The sequence below is a fragment of the Elaeis guineensis genome, chromosome 7 (genome assembly GCF_000442705.2).
Source record: "Elaeis guineensis isolate ETL-2024a chromosome 7, EG11, whole genome shotgun sequence".
Lineage (NCBI taxonomy): Eukaryota > Viridiplantae > Streptophyta > Magnoliopsida > Arecales > Arecaceae > Elaeis > Elaeis guineensis.
The window spans coordinates 1,354,051-1,374,411 of record NC_025999.2 but is presented as its reverse complement, the minus strand read 5'-3'; the positions used below and the strand labels follow the sequence as shown (position 1 = coordinate 1,374,411).

Genomic DNA, 20,361 nt, shown 5'->3' with positions numbered 1-20,361 from the left:
TTGGGTTACAGAGGCTGCGATTTACAGCATCACCCCACGCCCTCACTTCGATACCAGCCGACGACACGTGGAAGCCCAGAGCCCGTCGAACTCACAGGAGGGGCCGAGCATTGGACCAAGCGGTAGTGGGCGTTGGTAGTTACCCATCGGTATTTGTACTTTCTCAAAAGGCCAAATCCATTTCCCGAATATTTCGCTCACTCCTTTATAAATTCCATTTCTTTACCGTTGATGGGACCGCGAACAACCACGCTCAACGTGCCCATAACGGCGATCTCCCTCTGATTCGATTACGGTATCTGACGGAACCATCGTGCTCCGTTATTAAACTCATAAATAATATAGAATAAAAATAACAGCTGTCATCTATCCAATTTTTTTCTAATGTATCTATTTAAAATTCATCCAATAATTGTCGTATCATCATGAGAAAAATACCATGTCATCAGTAATAAAGCAACGAAGACCGCTGGGTGAATGTCCGTTATTTGTGTACGATGATGCGAACTGAGGAGACGTTCGAACACGTTATATATTTCTCATCCAAAAAAATAAAAAAAAAAACACACGGTATATATAAACGGACGTTAGACACTCCTATTAGGGGCTAAAACGGAAATATGAAATATAGCCCGGGTTTAGCTGCTTATGGATCGTGCAAAAAAGCGAGAGGCCCGAGACCGGCACGCTTGTGTTGCCTTGTCGTCCCTTCTCTCTCTCTCTCGGTCTCTTCTTCTTATTATTTTTTAACCTTCCCTCCTCTCATCTCTCAGTCTTCTCTTCCTCTTCTGGTCCCTTTCTTGTCGGGCGAAGAACCCCTCCACGGCCGAGACCCTCGCCGATAGGCTCCCCACCCAGGGTTCCTGCCTCCCGGATTCCCGGACACGCCCGCCGGAAACCTGGACCTCGGGCCCCGAGCCCGACGGAGCTGGTTTCCCCACCCTCCCTCTGACCTGCTCCTCTCCCCTATTCGGCCGCCGTTCTCGCCGGCCGAGGAGTTGCCGCTCGAGTCGATCAGCTCTTCTCGGTGCCCGAGCCTTCGCCGGCCATGCGGCGGTCCTCGAGGGTGGCCGGAGAGTGAGTGACCGCGGCGGAGCCGCCGAAGGACGGACGATGAAGGGGTCTGGGAACGCCGCCCCGGCGGCGAATCCTTGCGATGGTAAGTAACCTCCCACCGTTTTTTTTTTTTTCCTGTTGTGTCAACGGCGGGAGAGATGGTGGCCGAATCGGGTGCTGACACGTGTGACGGGGAGGGTGGCGCAGGGGAGAGGAAGACGATAAACGCGGAGCTATGGTACGCGTGCGCGGGGCCGCTGGTGATGCTGCCGCCGGTGGGGAGCCTCGTCGTCTACTTCCCCCAGGGCCACAGCGAGCAGGTATATCATATACCCGTCTCAGCTCCTGACTCTTTTCCTTCCTTCCACTTTTGCATGCTAGAGTGCGCCCAGTCCTGGGAATGAATCCCAGAAATTTTCTTGCTTTCAATAGCCGGTGACTTTTGTGACACACTTTTTGCATGCTTTTTTTCTCTCCTATCTTGTTTGGCCTCTTTCTGCTTTCTTTCTTTCTTTTCTTTTCTTTTCTTGTTCCTCCCTAATCATATGCTTTTATTCAGTTTTCTTGAAATTTATCTCTTGATTTTTTCCCCCCGAATTCCTTCTCGGCGTTTTTCTAGGTTCAAGGGGGCGAGATTTGATGAGCACTTCGGCACGGAATCTGAGCTAAAACCAAGCGAATATCGTTAGCTTTAGTATGTCCGTGATTATGAGCTGAAAAGAGATTTGAGTTGTATATATGACTAAAATGCAGTTGGGGTACTTGGAATTTGTTGATCGAGCGATTAATTTTGAGAAATTTGGCATTAAATGAAATTTCTTGTTCTTTTTTGATAGGAATCACTTCCAAGTTCCATCCGTTTTTGGATATTAATATTTGCCTGCTTAATAAAGTCCCTCTCCCTTTTGCTAGATCTGCCAGGCTTTACAAAAGGTTTTTTTCCCATAATCATTCTTCTTATGGTGCTTTTTACTCCCTTCGGTTTTTTTTTTTTCTCTCCCTTTACTTGTTTGCTTTTGACTTTTACGTGGGTAGAGTTGAGAACAAGCAAGATGGATTGTTGCGCATCCTTGTATCTTCCATCTGAGTAAACTTGGAATTATCTTATGCTGGCTAATAGTCTGATGGTGGGTAGTACCTGAAATTAGACAAAATTAGTACTGTAAGTTTTTTTTTTTTTTTTTAATTCTGGTGACCAATTTTCGCAAGATGGTTCAAGAAACCTGACAGTGATGCCTGGACATTATGCAAAAACAGGATCGGATAACCATCCTAGCCCTGTTTCTGGGTGTCAGATGTGCCAAACATGCATGCATCTGAAAATATACTATGTAGAATGCTGTAGGCAACCTGTTCATTTATCTCTGACAGCCTGCTGGCTGAGCTGTACAATATTACAAAGGACAACATGATTTCTTTCAAATTAATTTTGGAAAATCCATCTCCTCGATCTAATCGTGTATAAAAATCAAAATATTTCCATTTATTTTCAGTTTCAGCATTTGTAATTGGTTTTGTTTCTCTCCTCTAGACTTTACTTGATACCATGACATAATTGATGAACCCAAACAACATATGAATCTGAGTTTGGTTTGATATAATTTGTTTTTCAGTATATCAAAATCATGCTGGCTGGCTTCTCTGTTTACTTTTTGTTTTGCTTGAATCATGCTGGCTGGCTTCTCTATTTACTTTTTTTTATGCTTGGGCTTGTGACATGTTCTAAATGACTTATGCCAAATGGGATCGATATATTTAACACCAAGGCTCCTTTGATTTTGGTCTTCTTTTTGTCAGCCAGACAATTCTGGCTTGTCGAGAATTTGAAGTTGTATAGTTCTAATTGTATTAATTCAAAATAACATTATCAGAGTGGGATGGATGGGGAGGATGTTTAATATAACCTAGCTCTGAGTGATACCATGGAAAAGAAAATCCATAGAGACTAGAATCAAGAAGTTTACCATTCAAAATCCACCGCATAGTGATCCATAGCTGTGCAGATTATTGAATTGCTTTACTATTGTCGAAGCATCTGGCTGAGTTGTAAGCTTTTGCATGATATAAGTCTATAGAAAAGAATAATGATATATGTTGCTTTATTACATCATGCCTTTCGGAATCTTAGAGCAAACTGGATGTTTTTTTTAAAAAAAAAATTAATAAAAACAATACTTATGATTGTCATTTTTCCTTGGCAATTTATTAGTATCAAAAACTGCTAATCATATATAAATTATTAAATATATTGCTTAGACCGACTTGTTTGCATTTTCAGGTTGCGGCTTCTATGCAGAAGGATATTGATGCTCACATTCCGAACTATCCAAATCTTCCATCGAAATTGATATGCCTTCTTCACAATGTTACTCTGCATGTATGTTACTTATCGGCTATATTTCTTTTCATTGAGATGCATAACATATTCCATTTTCCATTTGCCCTTGACATGATCTACATGTTTGTGCAAATCTCTAGGCGGATCCAGAGACAGATGAAGTATATGCTCAAATGACACTCCAGCCAGTCAACACGGTGAGTTATCCCCTCCACATTTTGTTGCTTCTGTCATGCTTTTGAGGGCCAAAAGACACAAAAATTTCTATTGAACATTTGCCTCTAAAGGAAAGGAGAAAGTGATGTAACTGGTGAGCTACTAATTCAACTGCAAGATGCGGTGCACCTCAACTGCCTGATATCCTTGGTTATAATGTGTTTCTATCAACATTGTACTAATTACTGTTCAAACTCTGCCAAATTAAGTAAGCCTTCGGTCAAGTTTTTTCTTTTTTTAATTAATTATTTATTTCTGCCAGTATGACAAGGAGGCATTACAGGCATCAGAGCTTGCATTGAAACAGACTAGACCACAGACAGAATTCTTCTGTAAAACATTGACTGCAAGTGATACAAGCACTCATGGAGGTTTCTCTGTGCCCCGTCGTGCAGCAGAGAAGATCTTTCCTCCTCTTGTAAGTTAATTTGATAGTCAAACATATAACATGTAAATGATATTAGCTTCCTGGTGCTTTTTGAACTATTCTTTTATCTGCATAATCTTTTTTGTACTACATAGGACTTTTCGATGCAACCACCTGCCCAGGAACTGCAGGCACGGGACTTGCATGATAATGTATGGACGTTTCGCCATATCTATCGAGGTAAGCCATTAAATCCCAAGCAAAGCTCAGCACAGATTGATGATCACGTTACGACTATTCTTGCAAGGTTTATATCTAAATAATCCAATCCATATTAAATCTTACAATTTTTAAGGAAAACTAATCGAGTTCTTCTTATACTCAATACTCACTTGACAGATTTATTTGTTTTAGTAGCATGCAGTCTAAACACTCATCATAGATTATGACTTGCTGAATAGGTGCTTATTGGCTCATGCATGCTTTACTTTTGTGCATAAGCAACTTCTTTTTACTTCACATTCTTTAAAGACAAATTTGTCATCTTCTGCATGACACCAGGCCAGCCTAAAAGACACTTACTGACAACTGGTTGGAGCCTATTTGTGAGCGGAAAGAGGCTTTTTGCTGGTGACTCTGTTTTGTTTATTAGGTAATTTCACCAAACTCCACAGAGTGCATAAGCAACATTGCCCTTTTTGTTTATTTGTAAAGGATGATCTAGCTTTATGTGGTGAAGTTGGTAAACTTTCTAGTCCAAAAAATGGAAATTCATGGTTCTCTCTCTCTCTCTCTCTCTCTCTAATTGTACATCATTCCCTTTCCCCTGCTTGTTTCTTATTATTCTTTTTATGTTTTGGACGCTATGTATATTATGCCACCTTGAGTAATTCAGAGAAAGCGGGATGATTATGATTATGGTATGCATGCCGTATGAGCAGATTGTTCCAATAGTTATAAATTATGGAAGTCAGTAAACTTTTAAATCTAGATTGAAACTTCATGGTTTTTTCTTGTTCTGTTTATTCCTTTTCTTTTTGGACATTATGTATATCATGCCAATGCTTGAATAATTTGGACAAAGCTGGACACTTGGCTTCACTACATATATTTTATGAGCAGTTTATTCTAGTAGAAGTAGATTTTGGACAGCAAAGTCATATCATTTTTTTCCCCACCGTCTGTGTTCAGGGATGAAAAACAACAGCTTCTCTTGGGCATTAGACGTGCTAACAGGCAACCTACTAACATTTCATCATCGGTCCTGTCAAGTGATAGCATGCATATTGGGATTCTTGCTGCTGCAGCTCATGCTGCTGCAAACAACAGCCCCTTTACTGTATTTTACAACCCAAGGTTTGTGGTTTCCATTTCTTTTGCCATTATGTATTTGTTATATATATGAATATTTGACAATTGGAGCAAATAGACAATTGTTATCTTTTTGTAAGTTGCAATTCTCAAATGTGTTGATGGCTTAAAGTAACCTGTTTCTGCAGGGCTAGTCCTTCAGAATTTGTTATACCTTTTGCCAAGTACCAGAAGGCAGTGTATAATAACCAAATATCCCTAGGCATGCGGTTCCGAATGTTGTTCGAAACCGAAGAATCAGGAACAAGAAGGTTAGTTCATACTGGTTTCTTCTCATACCAGATTTTTTAAATGATCATGTTGACTGCGAGAGAGACAAAAATGAACCATCTAAAGTCAATATGAGTTTACTGAGTACTGGGTTTATGCTTTAACTAAAACATGATCTTTTTCTGGTGTCCTAGTAAACTTGCTACCAAATTGAAACTAAGTGTTGCATTTTGCTTTACCTTGGTGTGTCACACAACACAGACCTCTTAGATATTTGTTCAAGTTGAAAAATGATGGAGAATAATTTTGTCTTATATCTGCAGGTACATGGGTACAATCACTGGTATTAGTGATTTAGATCCTGTGAGGTGGAAGAATTCACAGTGGCGCAATTTGCAGGTAATAATTAGCATTATCAGACCTTAATGTGGTCCTAGTTTGCATACGTCTATTTTTACTAACCATTTCTTTAATGTTTTGCCATTTAATACAGTTTTATGTTCCTTAACAGGTGGGGTGGGACGAATCTGCAGCTGGTGAGAGGCGCAATAGGGTCTCCATCTGGGAGATTGAGCCTGTGCTAGCTCCTTTCTTCATCTGTCCTCCACCATTTTTCAGACCAAAACGCCCTAGACAAGCAGGAATCCCAGGTACATGTTGAATGATCGGATATGCGATGATGGCAAGTCTTAGTGGTACTCAATTTAGATAGAAACACGTGTGATTAATGGTCCTTGAACTTCTTTCCGGATAATGGACAAAATAAACCTCATGGCAGCCACCTTAACTGACACTTTTAAGGTGCAACTAGGCTTATGGCATCAGATTTTTTTTTTTTTTAACAAAAAGGGGAAAGAGACGCATAGCATAAGAAAACTCAAATTTTATGGTTATGCTGCTTGCTTGTGAAGAGTAAGCTATGGCTGAGGTGCATAGCCCATGGTTCTAGTTTCTGAACAGGACTTCATGATCAATTTGCTAGTCCTGTTCATTGAAGTAGGGCTTGTGAGTGGTGGATGAATTATCTGGTGCTTTTTACTGTAAAAGAACTAGATTCCTGACTAGGTGATCACTCTTGCAGATGATGAATCATCGGAAATGGAAAATCTTTTTAAGAGGGCAATGCCATGGCTTAATGAGGAGATCTGCAGAAAGGACTCCCAGACTCAGAACACTGTAATGCCTGGTCTGAGCTTAGTTCAGTGGATGAGCATGCAACAGAATCCATCGCTTGCTAATTCGAATATGCAGACTGATTACTTGCGGTCCTTAACTGCGCCTGCTATACAAAATGCTGGAGCAACTGATCTCTCAAGGCAGTTGGGTATGCAGGCCCAGTTTTTGCAGCAGAACAACATACAATTCAATTCTGCTAGGCTGCCTCAGCAAAACCAACAACTTGATCAATTTCCAAAGGTGTCTGTCCCACTGAACCAATTGGGCATTGTTACTAGATCTCAACAACAAATGCAAGATGTTGGTGTGCAGCAAAGGCAGCAACTAATTAACCAATCATTGCCCTTGAACCAAACCCAGACCAATATCATACAACCTCAAGTACTGGTCCAGGCTCAAGTCCAGCAGCAACAGCCTGTGATCCAGAGCCATCAGCCATTGCAAACAAGTATGCAACAAAACCAGCCACAACATCAGCAACTATTCGTGCAGCAGCAGCAACAACATCAACAACAATTATCGCATCAACAACAACATCAGCAACAGCAACAGCAGCAGCAGCAGTTTCAGCAAAATAGGATGCCTGTTCAGCTTCCCAACCATATGAATCAACAACTACAGTTAACAGACCAACAGATTCAGTTGCAGTTCTTACAGAAACCCCAGCAGCAGCAGCAGACACAATCACAGCCCACCATGCTACACCCTGAGCTGCCACAAATCCAAGAACAGCAGAAACCACTTCCAGAAGGACCACATCAATTAGCGAACTCACATTCACTCCCCCAGCAAAACATGCTCTCTCAACAATGCGCAAAAACTACTTCACAAGCTGTGCGGCTTTCACAACCCTTGCCTCAACAATCCCAGCAAAAGCTTCAGCAGCAGCAAGTTGTACTTTCTGAGTTGAATGGTGCAGTGCTTCCTCCAACACCAAGGATGAATGTCCTCCCAACGACTGGCAGCTCTTTGTTGGCAGCTGGAGGAGCACAGTCAGGGCTTACAGAAGATGTCCCGTCTTGCTCCACTTCACCTTCCACGAATAACGGCGCTGTTCTTCCTCAGTTGATCTTAAATAGAAGCCACCACCCCAGTACAATCACAACAGATAAGACATCTCAGTCAGCTGTGACAATTTTGAGTCATAACTCCTTTGAAGCTGCAGCTGCAAGCCCCAATATAGCTAAGGAGTTGCCCAAACCTATATACAATGTGAAGGCCACAACTCCAATTTCCAAGGTGCAAACTCAGGGAGTCGTTGCCCCTCAAACATATATAAGCAACACAGCGCAGATGGATTATCTGGACACGACCTCTTCAGGAACTTCAGTATGCCTGTCACAGACTGATGGGCCTTTACAACAAAGCTTCCCACTTTCTTCTCTCAATCAGCCATCCATGTTCAGAGATGCACCTCCAGACAGTGACGTGCAGGGCACAGATCCAAGAAATAATGTCCTTTTTGGAGTTAACATAGATGGCCCATTAGGCATACCTCTAACTACTGATGCTTTGCTGGCAAACAGCATTAATTCGGGAAAGTACCAGAATCTCATCTCAGGAAATGTGATTACTAATCACAGCACCTCAAAAGATACTCAACAGGAGTTGTCATCGTCTATGGTCTCACAGTCATTTGGGGTTCCAGACATGGCATTCAATTCTATTGATTCCACAATCAATGAGAGCAGCTTCTTGAACAGAAGTTCTTGGGCACCAGCACCACCACTTCAGCGAATGAGGACTTACACCAAGGTTTGTGGTTTCAACTTTATAATAATTAGAAATTTAATTCTTAAAAAAAGTTGCTTCTCTTAGCTTGATTATATGGAACTAGGATCGACAAACAGATTTGGAGAACTAGTTTAAAAAATAGTATGGATATTTAAAATTTTCAAAATTATAGGTCAGTCTTACCATGAGCAATGCATGATATGGTAGAGGCAGATAAGAATCTTGGACTAATACAATAAATTTTGGGGCCAATATGCTGCTGGTAGCATATGCTAAGAATTGGGTGGTGGATTCATATGTTCTTGATGCAAGTCCATTCAGAAATATATGATGTAGAACTCGGGAGTTGGCCTATATATATTGACACCAAAAATATTCATGTAAAGAAGGAAGAATTTGTTGTATATGGTGTTTAAAAATGTAGAACTAGAGCATTTCAAAGAAGAAATAATTGTGGGAAAACTTGGGTGAATCTGCAAGATTATGGGTTCTGATATGATTATTATCATTAGTGTGGTGATAATATTGTAAATAAGCACGAACAATCTTCCCTTTTAGTATACATCCCATTTTAACACGAGCTGATTTACCAGGCAGGCCGATATTGTTGGGATTATATGTCACACACTCAACAATGCTAAGTACTAATTTGCTGCTGAAATATTTTTGCCTCACCTTTGAATAGTTGTATTCCATTTGTTCTTTTTCTTTTTTCTTTCTCAGCCTAACATAATATATCTGTGTGTAGGTCTACAAGCGCGGAGCTGTAGGCAGATCAATAGATATTACTCGTTATTCAGGTTATGACGAGCTGAAACATGATCTTGCTCGAATGTTCAGCATAGAGGGACAGCTTGAGGATCGGCAAAGAATTGGCTGGAAGCTAGTTTATGTCGATCATGAGGGCGATGTTTTACTTGTGGGAGATGACCCGTGGGAGTAAGTTTTAACATCTTCAGCTTGTTAAAGTTCTTTCATTTACTTCCTGAAAATAATGCCAATGCACTCTAGGATTTCTTAAGCAATGAACTATTGGAACCAAGAGCCATCAGTGATCTAGGAAAAACTTGTCATGGTAAACTAGGGCAAAGGAGAGTCAAAACTGTAGTCATTTAAACTGTGATGCATGATTGGATACCAAGGATTCTTGCTTGGAGACAAGCAGAAAAGAGATGTCATGTTGAAAATAGTGCCAGCCAACTTCTAAAGGTCAGCAAATGCTTCACTTGATTAGCAATTCAATCATGCACGGAGAAAATGGAGTGAGTACAGTCAAATTTGATATCATGTGAGGCTGGGAAGGTGTGTGGGCATAGCAAATAGGCGAAGGAGAGATTTGGGTGGAAAAATACAAATTTAAATTGGAAACAGCGGGCAAAACAATGCAATTTGAAACTACACGTGTTACTGTTTTCTAGTTTATCACCTCCACCTGTCGGTCTACTGGGGCATTTGAAAACCAAAAATTTTCTTTGAAACGGAAAAGCCAGTTTTGTTTTGAACTTGAAAGCACAGACATCTGATGCTTGCTTTTTCATGTACAGGGAGTTTGTGAATTGTGTGCGGTACATCAAGATCCTGTCCCCGCAAGAAGTCCAACAGATGCGCTTGGATGGTGATCTGGGGAACAACATCCTTCCGAATCAAGCCTGCAGCAGTTCAGATGGCGGAAATGCATGGAGGGGTCAGTGTGACCGAAACTCTGGCAACCCTTCGGCTGGATCATATGACCATCTGGAATGATCCAGATTGTATCTGATGGTCATGCAATACATTGCAGTTAGGCCCTTCCTGGTCGAGGAGATGCCTTTTGGCCTCCCCGCCGAGTTTGTAACCATTATTGATTCCAAAAGACAATGCCAGGTTCAGGGTCTTGACCTCCAGAAAGCCCTGTCGATCATGCGAGCGGTCTCAAGGCAAGAGCAACCGCGGAAGGATACATGAGCCAGAGTGATTCTGATGATGAGTAATCCAAATTGCCCATCACACTTGTAAGTGGTGGGCTGGTGTAAGAATTGCAATCTTTTAATGTTGTGATCTTTTTATTAAGTTGATTTCTGTTTGACTTCTCTGAAAGCGAAAGCTTCAAGATTTTTCTAATGTGTATATATATGTAGTTTCTCGCTTAACATTAGCGATTTTGGCATGAAAATTAAGTGGGAACACCTCTAGTTATTTATGTTTAATGTTTACGTGTAACCCATTGGCTACTCTTGAGGTGTTCCTACACTTGTGATAGGTGGACTTATGGATGTTTGATGGGAATACCGGACCTTATGCTCTTGATTATTATTTTAAAAATATTGATAAGGGCATTGATATAATTCTGGAACTCGGCCCTAATTGATTTCGGGATCTTCGACACATGCTTGCGAAGAGTTTATACAAGACGCTGGGACTGGGCGGCATCATCACACTTTACATGTTTACCGGGAACAGCGCCCCGCGCATTAAAAAGAATAAACGACCCTCTCTGAACTCCCATGTATAACATAGAAACCGGGAGGAAGAGAACCAAAAAAAAAAAATCCAAACTCTTGAAGTCGCCTCATAGTAAATAAGCAGCATGGTACTATTTTGATGCATCGGTAACACAATCTTCCATTAAAAAATAGATTAAAACTGAAATAACTGAGCAAATTAAAAATTATGAAGCGGTTGCCTTTATCTCCAAACTTATCAGTTGTTCCATAAAAAGAATATAGTTGATACCCAAATACTTCTGATAGCAAATAATAATTTATCTCATCCCTGCTGAAAATAGGATTCATATGTGGCCACCCTTGTCTTTGATTCAGGTTGTTCCAGCTCCTCCATAAAACCCATTGTCATTGCAAGAAAATCCTTCATGTGCAATCGCTTCCATTCCTTGGCAACACGGTAGGACCATATAAAAGTTAGAAGATCTGAGGATATGAGTGGAAATGAAGCAGGAGCACAAAAGCTATTAGGATCAAAAAAACTGACATGGAAGATGCACAAATCTCAAGTCATGCCAAAAAAACGCTTCTCATAAAACCAAGCTTTTTAACATTCACCACACAACACTCCCGGGGTCCAACATATATTCCAGACAAAACAAGATCACTTCCCCTGAAATTTTATTGTGCATGCACTCTTATGAACCAGTTAAAATAAGTGCCAAAAATACTTCAACATGACACATAAACCTTTTCCGTTTTGTATCATCGAGCATTGACCAACTCATCCCGACTCCAGCTCATGGGTGAGTCTTCGGGCTTACCAGGCCAACCTGGCCCATTTACTCCCATGCGTCTGATCCTAATTATTTTATAAAAAGATCCCAGTTTATGGACCACCTCTTGTGCGAACATGCTGTATAAACTTTTTATAAATAAAACATAACTGGTCTGGCACCAAAGTTGAAGCAATAAAACAATTTTTTTTATTGGTTAAACAGCTTCTGGATACCACAAAGCATTATTAAAAGCTAAATTTCCCTTACCAAAAAAAAAGGAGCTAAATATCAATATATAATAATTTAATAATATTTATAAAAAAAATAACTATACGATAATATAAGGAATGGACTACATTCCTCTCGAGAGAAAAGGGTACTCCTCTCCAATCCAAAATCAAATAATCAAGCACTCAAATCGAAGATCCACAATGTTGACCATCAGCTAACCACTAAAAATATCTATAAACAAAAAATTGTGTTTTGGTCGTCTCTAGTCTATCCACGTGTATTAAAACATATACAGATTGAAAATCAACAGATTTTAATACTTAAATCATAGCAAAACATGGTCTTATATCATTTTAACCATCTATTTTATTGTTTGGATACAACCATCTATTTTATTTTAACCAACCATTTTTGTGTCTACTTGATGCATAGGTTAAAACCATCAAAATACGTAATTTTTAGCAATAGAGATCATGATCAATGGTATAGATCTTTCATTGAGGTGCATGACTACTGATTTTGAACTTGAAGAGTAGATGCCACTCCTCTCAAGAGAAGCAAAATCTATCTCATAATATAATATTATATTATGGTATAACATGTTCTTCTATTGACAAGACTAGACCACTGGCTGGCACTAGGGAGAGCCCAGCCTAACGTGACAGATAATGCTTATGAAGGGTTCTCTCGCCCTTCCCCCAACAACAACGACAATGCCCCGCCCCCCCCCTAAAAAAGAAAAAAAAGACACTCCAACCTTCCCCTCCCCACTCTGTCTAGCAGGCACCAAGAATAAAAAAGTAAATTGAAAAAGAGAGCCATATCTCAAGATAGCTTCCTGAAAAAGAGAGCTATTCCTGTTTTAAAGGATGGATAACTTTCAATGGACAACAAGTTTTGGTGTAAATTTGATATATCATAAAATGTTGCCGACAAGCAGAAGGAAAATATATGGAATCAACATACACAGGAAATTAGAAGAAATCAGCAATTTTGTCGTTATCTCCAATTGTGAAAGACATCCAGGTTTGTCATTAAGGTTAGAGAGAGGACATAAGAGAAGTAAGAACACACTACACATTCACGTCTGTACATGGTATGTATGGATAATAAGACACTTTGATATATTTATTTTGTTTACATTCATCTGCAAGACTAACGTACCTTCAACAATATAAAGTACACAAATGGAGAGTAGCACTTACCTCAAAATCCCAGTCACCATGCAAGTTAGGGTCATTCTTGTCACCCCAAACATACGTATCAGCAAGTAATTTCTCTGCTGTATCCTGCAATACAAAATCATCTCTTCTAGCAATTAAAAAGCACGAGGCTGTGGAAAGAAATAGCTTCTGCTGAAGTGGTTATTATTATTGTTTTTTTTTTTTTTTCCAAATGAACACAACCATCATCTCTCTCAGAGCAAAATATGTCCTAGAAGAAAAATGCTAGCCATCAAATTTCCTCCAAAAGAAACATTTGGCATATATTATGAAGATAACAGGAATATGAATTTTGAAAAAGAAAAAAAAAAGGAGGAGTTATAATATTAAGAAGAATATGATCAGAAGTGCCAGAAGAAAGACTTGGCATATGTTATGAAGATGACAGAATACGAATTTTGACGAAAAAAAAAGGAGTGTTACACTGCTAAGAAGAATATGATCAGAAGTGCATGCATTAGAGGAGATGGAGAAGTAACATCAAAGATGGAAGTTGACCAGAATGGTCCGATTGCATGATCATTGTGAGAGAGATCTAAAAAGGTCATAACAAGGATATGTATTTGACTTTGTGCCAAAGGACCAGAAAAAGGAATGTAACATTTGATCAACAATGAAGTTTGTGAGGAATGCTTGGAGCAACATTGGAGGTTAACAGCATCAGTCTGCACCTGCTGCATATGTACAGAAAGATACCCCTATTAGCAAGATAAAAACTAAATATGCTGATACAACTAACAGTGAAGCTAAATCAACAAACTTGCTCATCTCATTACCAAATCCTAACAATATTTCTTTCTCCAATCTGAAAGAGCCCATCAGACTTCATATTGGAAGTACTTATAGGATAAGCATCACATACTTTCTTTTCCAATTATCTAAGTTTGTTTGTTGTGTTGATGATACATTGACACCAAGAGTAAGCTTGTATGTAAAAAGCACCATTTCCACATTGTATAAATTCTCAATTATACTTTTTTGTTATTATGCAAACCAACTTACAGCTAATGAGACTTCAACAGCTCTTCTCTCATACTCCACATCTTCAAATGTATCTAGGACATCTAACTCACGATCTGTAATTCCCAGAAGAACCTGTAAGCAAGACATCCATTAGATCATAATCAAATATCAGGGGAAAGCAAAAGCTGAAAAATTATGCATCTCACTGTGTTTGTAAGTTGATGAGTAGAAAGTTGATGAGTAGAAACTAACTTCCATGGGGCAGAAAGAGTGAAACATCAAATAAGAAAGAAACAAATCTTATTTTGTCTGATATTGCATGATTCTAAGTTATCATCACTTTTTTACACCAAACATCAATCAAAATAGAATAAATAAGAACCTCTTTAACTCAGCAACCTTGTTCCTCAGGTGGAGTGCAACCAGACCAACAGAGCAAAGTAAATTAGATGGTCAACCATCAAGTTAATAGTGAGAAATGGTGAAATTACAGTGAAAGCTTTTCAGATAGTTTGTGATTTGCTGTGAAATAAGCATCTTCCAACTTCTGTGGGGATTTGAACTTCCAGTTGACACACTCTTTTTAGGTGTCATCTCTCATGACATTAACCTAATCATTATCATTTGGAGCCCCAATAATTCTTTGTCTAAGAATACGTACCAGGAGAATTAGACTTTCAAAACTCTAATGCGGTGGTATTCAGATTTCAAACATGGTCTGGCATTACATGAGGGTATCAGTTATAATTTTCAGTAAATGACTTAACATTCTAATTTCTAAATGTTCCTATTAATTCTCTTGTATCATCTTGAATCATTAAGTTTAGAATCACCATGTAATTTGGCTGATCACACACACACACACTCCTCCTTCTCCTTCTCCTTCTCCTTTTCCTCCTTCTCCTTCTCCTTCTCCTTCTTCTTCATATCAACATACGTATTTCCTTCACATAGCACAGAATAATCCAGATTAGGTATTCCATGAGTAAAATTAGGCAGCAGGCTCACATTAGAAAGAGTAAGCTAAAACTATGCACTGCTCTAAGCTATATCCCTGATGACATTGATGTTCCACTCACAAATCAGACTTTCCAAGGGTAATATTAGGCTCTCCAGTCTCAATATAAGTTCACAAAGTGGTTCCATGCAGTGACAGTACCTGACACCTTAAAACTAAACCTCAATGACATAGATTGGTTACAATAGAAGCACCAGCTGCTTTAAGCATCCATAGGGCGACACATGATGCTATGTGCATCCTAGTAAATGAAAGTATGGACCAAGACATGTCTCAGATCTTGGCAGTGGAATCAGAATTAAAAATGTGCATGCACCCTGTATGAAAGATAAAACAGGCAACACCATTTGAAATCTACAATAAAAATGTGATCCTACATATACCAAATTTCCACTTGCCAGGCCCTGAAAAGCACCTTATAGACAAGTATAGCCCTATCAGGCCCTGGCAGCTAGAACAGCCTGAGCACACAAGATCCTATGGCCAACTAGTTCTGGAATCCAGGGGCATTTCCAACAAAAAACTTAAAGGGCATAGATATAAAAAAAGAAAAAATGAATGAAGGGAATCATAATGTGATTGCTGCATATGCACTCTTACCCACAACAACATGTACACACATGCAAAAACATACTACACGCACAGACAAACCACCCAACACCCCCAGCCACAGAATTCCATGATTACATGCATGTTTAGTTTAATGTAGAAAGATACATACCCATTTAGATGCACAGCCACATAAAACGCGCACATAAGCAAGCTCATGCAGCATATGAACAAATACATGTATGATTGCAAATATGTCTGTCCACATTGGCACTAAAATAACATAAGGCAAACAATGCTAAAGAAAAGCTACATACGGATCCATCATAATTTGAAGCAAATCTAAAACACAAATGAAGCAAATGACAAAGTTAAACAAACACTGACCAAAACAATAGCATGAAAGATAAAACTTCTGAACAACTGATGAGGAGGTAAGTTGTATGTCAATCAAGAATCTATAAATGTTACCAAAAAAATCAAGAATCCATAAAAATGGACACCTAAAAAAAAAAAACATGAAACAAATCACACAGTGAAAGTAACAGACCAAAAGCCATCTTGCAGTGTACATATTCAAGGAATAAAATCGTTACTTCTATCTAGATAGATAGATTTAAAATGGCAGATTACAGGCATCTTATCTCCAACCAAAAAAGCTTGTTTTCTATGATCTTCTCTAGCAAAAGAATATGCAAAGTTAGTATCCTCCCTAGGCAATGTATAAAATAACTTTTCAATTCATGGTGAAATTGTTCACCAGGCTGCACCTTCTACGACCCAAGCAATAGCTTCAGGTGTTGTATGATTCCCTTTTGACAAATAATCCTAATTTTCACATGGAACAACAGAGGTAACTTCAAAACTACAGAAAAATCAAGGCCGATGAAGGCAAATTTGGAACTCAGCTTCCAACAGACAGAGAAATAAGAATCCAGAGATGCATCTCATAACCAACCTTTCCTGTAACTTTTTTATTCTCTACAGGCAGAATCGCTGGATAAACACGTCCCTTTATACTAAACCTGCGGCTGTAAGAATAAAGCTTATGTCAACAATAATTCCCCTTCAAAGTAAACATTTGTGTGCGTGTGAGATTTGAATTTATGTTACTTCAACAATGAGACTACGTGATTAAATTAGAACAGAACTTGAATTTGGACAATGTATCATTGGTGTATCAGGTTATGGTTTCCAACGTTTTGATGGATTCGTCGCTTTATAATCTTGAAAAGGAAAAGGGGAAAAAAAAACGTGCAGTCTCTTTCTTTCCTTCATAGTTTGGAGCATCGGGCCGGTTGCCGGCAATTCTCGAGTCATCATGATCCCGAACTAGAAATGACGAGGATCCAGGAATTGAAAATAAGTGGGAGAAAAAAATGAGTTCTCAAAATACAAATCAACAACATCAAGAACGTGGAAATTTATTTATTTTATTTTTTTAAATAAAAAAGAAAAACGAAACCTAGGATCAGAATTCAAACCAAGCGATAGCAGAACTTTCTTGATATTAATTCTCGGTTGCATCGTCAAACTTCTCTTCTCTTTATATTCTTCTTTATTGAAGAAAAACGAAACCAAAATCAAAAAAATAAAAAGAAGAAGAAGAAAAGAAAAAAAAGAGAGGACTCCTCCTTTCCTAAGAAGGGTTTACGCGGTGGGGGCTTTATATGATCATTCTTTGGCGACGTCAATATGAAATAGTCGATGCCATCGTAGAAGAGGAGAAAAACAAAATAATAATAATAATAATAATAATAATAATAATAATAATAATAATAATAAGGAGGAGGAGGAGAAGGAGGAGGAGGTACTGGTGATGAAGGACGGCAGGAGAGGAGGGGGGCACGCGCTTGAGGACGACCTGCACCACCTCATCGGCGAGCAGACTCCCGTACACGAACACGTTGCGGAGAGGAAGAGTGGAGGCGGCCGCAGCGGCTGCAACACCGGTCACGCTCACACCCTCGCCGCTCATCTCTCTCAACAGAAGCCAATAGAATAGTCAAGCCACGCGCGACGACTCCAATATCACCAGGGGAAAAAGAAAAAAAAAAAAAAAAAAAGAATGAGTACCTTAGCTTCAAGGTGGATTTAGGTGACTTCAAACATCATCTCTAAATTTGAAGATACATTGGGTTGAAAGCCTTTTTATTCCGTAAAAGATGTTCTCTCCAAAATTTTATTTATATATCAAAAACACTTTTACTGATGTATAAATCCTCACACTAAATCCTAGTACAACATCATACTAGAAATAGGACTTAATAATAAAAGAATATACTAGAATTATTCAACTACGAATACAGAAATCTGAATAAAATTTGTTGTATTTTTTAATTAAAATTTTATAAAAAAATTTGATAAAAATTTTTAAATCCATTTGTTTGCCCATTTTATTTTCAGATGAAAATAAAATCAAATATTTATTTATCAAAATTTTGTTTGTGAATCTATTGACTCTTGCAAAACTCGGCATGGTCCATCAAACCATAAAAGTTATATCTATATTGCATTACATACATAGCTCCATGTGATGGCCCGGCCCGAGTAAAGAATCCCAGCCCATCGAACCCAAAAAAAAAAAAAAACAGAAGAGAAGACTCCCGAAGGGAGTCTTCTTTCTCCGTTCACCGGCTCCCAAGCGGAGTCGGAAAAGAGCCCCCTCTGGCACTATTTAAGGAGGAGATCCCTCCTCTCTCCCTTCCACCAAAGATCCAAAATCCAGTCGGCGGCAATCATCGAAAAATCACCGCGGAGACCCGTCCCTGTGCCCGTCCAATTGCTCGCCGGAAAAGCCTCGCCGGCATCGGAGGTAAGCCTCCTTCCCTTCCTCTCTTCTCCCCTTTCCTTCCCATGCCTGTGTGCACGCTCGTCGATGACCGAAATCGCTGGATTTTGTTGCGGAAGAAACCTTTATTTTTGCCGTTTTTCTTCGATTTTCCGACGCCGGTGGTCACCGCCGACCACCGGTTTGGTCCCTCCGGGCCATGGGATCATCGGCCTTTGTCGTCGGCCACCGCCATACCGGCTGCGGCCCTTGGTTGGCCGAGCAAAGGAGGGGACCACCTCGTCCCCTGTTTCGGCCTAAGTTAAAACTGAGAAGAAGAAAAGAAGAAGAAGAAGAAGGAAAAGAAAAGGAAAAAGAAAAAAAAAGAGAGAAAAGAAAAAGAAGAAGAAAAATAAAATAATAATAATATAATAATAATAAATAAGATTTTCTCTCCTCTCTCTTCCGTGAAGAAAAAGAAAAAAAAGAAAGAAAGAAAAGAAGAAAGAAAATATAAAATAAATAAATAAATAAATAATGATATAAATAATAAAATATGAGAAAGAGAGTTTCTCTCTCTTCCCTCTCTCCCTTCAGCCTGAACTAGTATTTTCTCTCTCTAGAATTGGACTTTCTCTCTCTACTTTTTATCTCTAAGTTATTTCTCTCTCCTAAGATTTTTAAAATTTTGAGAAGAATGATGATGAATTTAAATGATCTTCGTGATGGATTTTTGATCTGTGATCGTCGGACGGTACACCGACATCCACTTTGATCAGATCATGTATTTTTAGATTTTATTTCTCATGATTTTATTGAATTGTCCACATGATAATTTCAGCATGATTTGATCCGATCGATCGGATTTGTTGAATCATATTGTCTGAAGAATTCAAGATATTTTCTCTCTCTAAAATTTTCTCTCTCTAGAATTTTCTCTCTCTAAAATTTTCTCTCTAGAATTCAAGAGGTCCATTTATGGACTTAAACAGGCATCTCGGAGTTGGAACATACGTTTTGATAGGACGATCAAAATGTATGGCTTCGTTAAGAACGGAGAAGAGCCCTGCATTTATAAGTGGGCTAATGGTCCAGTAGTAGTATTTCTTGTATTGTATGTGGATGACATTCTCTTAATCGGGAATGATGTCCCTGCATTACAGGGAATAAAGATTTGGCTATCGTCACAGTTCTCCAGGAGAAGCTTCCTACATCCTAGGGATGAGGATCTATAGGGATAGATCCAAAAAGTTGCTTGGCTTATCCCAGTCCACGTACATTGATACTATGCTGAAAAGGTTCAGCATGAAAAATTTCAAGAAAGGCTATCTACCGATAGGCCATGGAATTTCTCTCTCGAAGAGGGATTGTCCGACAACACCTCAAGAGAAAGAGCGTATGGGTAGGATTCCATATGCTTCGACAGTGGGATCTATCATGTACGCCATGACATGTACACGACCAGATGTGGCATACTCACTAGGGATAGTGAGTAGATACCAATCTGATCCAGGAGAGAATCACTGGAAGGTTGTTAAAACCATCCTGAAGTATTTAAGAAATACTAAGAACCAGTGGCTTATATATGGTGAATCGGACTTGAGACTTATAGGGTTTACACGACTCTAGTTTTCAGTCTGATCATGATGATAGCAAGAGTGTGTCAGGATTTATTTTTATCCTTAATGGTGGGGCTGTCTGCTGGAAGAGTTCCAAGCAGCACACTGTGGCTGATTCAGTATGCGAGGCGGAGTATATTGCTGCATCAGATGCTGCCAAAGAAGCGGTGTGGCTGAGAAAATTCATCACCGAGCTCGGAGTAGCACCCTCCCTGGTTGGTCCAATTCTGCTCTACTGCGACAGCTCTGGAGCCATTGCTCAGGCGAAGGAACCAAAGGCACACCAGCGGACGAAGCATATTCTGCGCCGCTACCATCTCA

General features: G+C 39.3%; 3 protein-coding genes across 5 annotated transcripts in view; 2 read left to right on the top strand and 1 right to left on the bottom strand.

Annotated features, from left to right (window-relative positions):
• Positions 1-20,361, top strand: part of LOC140859088 (L-arabinokinase-like) — a 43,792-nt gene that overhangs the window by 19,744 nt on the left and 3,687 nt on the right. The gene's annotated exons all lie outside the window — the stretch shown is intronic.
• LOC140859208 (auxin response factor 19-like) lies at positions 733-10,654 on the top strand. Of its 2 annotated transcripts, XM_073260863.1 has the most exons (14): positions 733-1,159; positions 1,264-1,376; positions 3,335-3,433; positions 3,535-3,591; positions 3,873-4,028; positions 4,133-4,217; positions 4,539-4,629; positions 5,169-5,333; positions 5,477-5,599; positions 5,882-5,957; positions 6,070-6,208; positions 6,640-8,489; positions 9,217-9,407; positions 10,013-10,654. In XM_073260863.1, exons 1-14 carry the CDS (start codon positions 1,114-1,116, stop codon positions 10,209-10,211), a joined length of 3,390 nt encoding a protein of 1,129 aa, XP_073116964.1. In that variant the 5' UTR covers positions 733-1,113; the 3' UTR covers positions 10,212-10,654. The 2 variants fall into 2 exon arrangements, with proteins under 2 accessions (XP_073116964.1, XP_073116965.1); XM_073260864.1 differs by lacking the exons at positions 733-1,159; positions 1,264-1,376; positions 3,335-3,433; positions 3,535-3,591; positions 4,539-4,629 and having other exon boundaries at positions 3,875-4,028; positions 10,013-10,517.
• LOC140859209 (AIG2-like protein D) lies at positions 11,058-17,708 on the bottom strand. Of its 2 annotated transcripts, XM_073260866.1 has the most exons (5): positions 17,466-17,708; positions 16,610-16,682; positions 14,124-14,216; positions 13,104-13,187; positions 11,058-11,336 (listed from the first exon to the last, which is right to left on the bottom strand). In XM_073260866.1, the coding sequence occupies exons 1-5, from the start codon at positions 17,627-17,629 to the stop codon at positions 11,214-11,216; spliced, it is 537 nt and encodes a 178-aa protein (XP_073116967.1). In that variant the 5' UTR covers positions 17,630-17,708; the 3' UTR covers positions 11,058-11,213. The 2 variants fall into 2 exon arrangements, with proteins under 2 accessions (XP_073116967.1, XP_073116966.1); XM_073260865.1 differs by lacking the exons at positions 11,058-11,336; positions 13,104-13,187 and adding an exon at positions 13,526-13,795.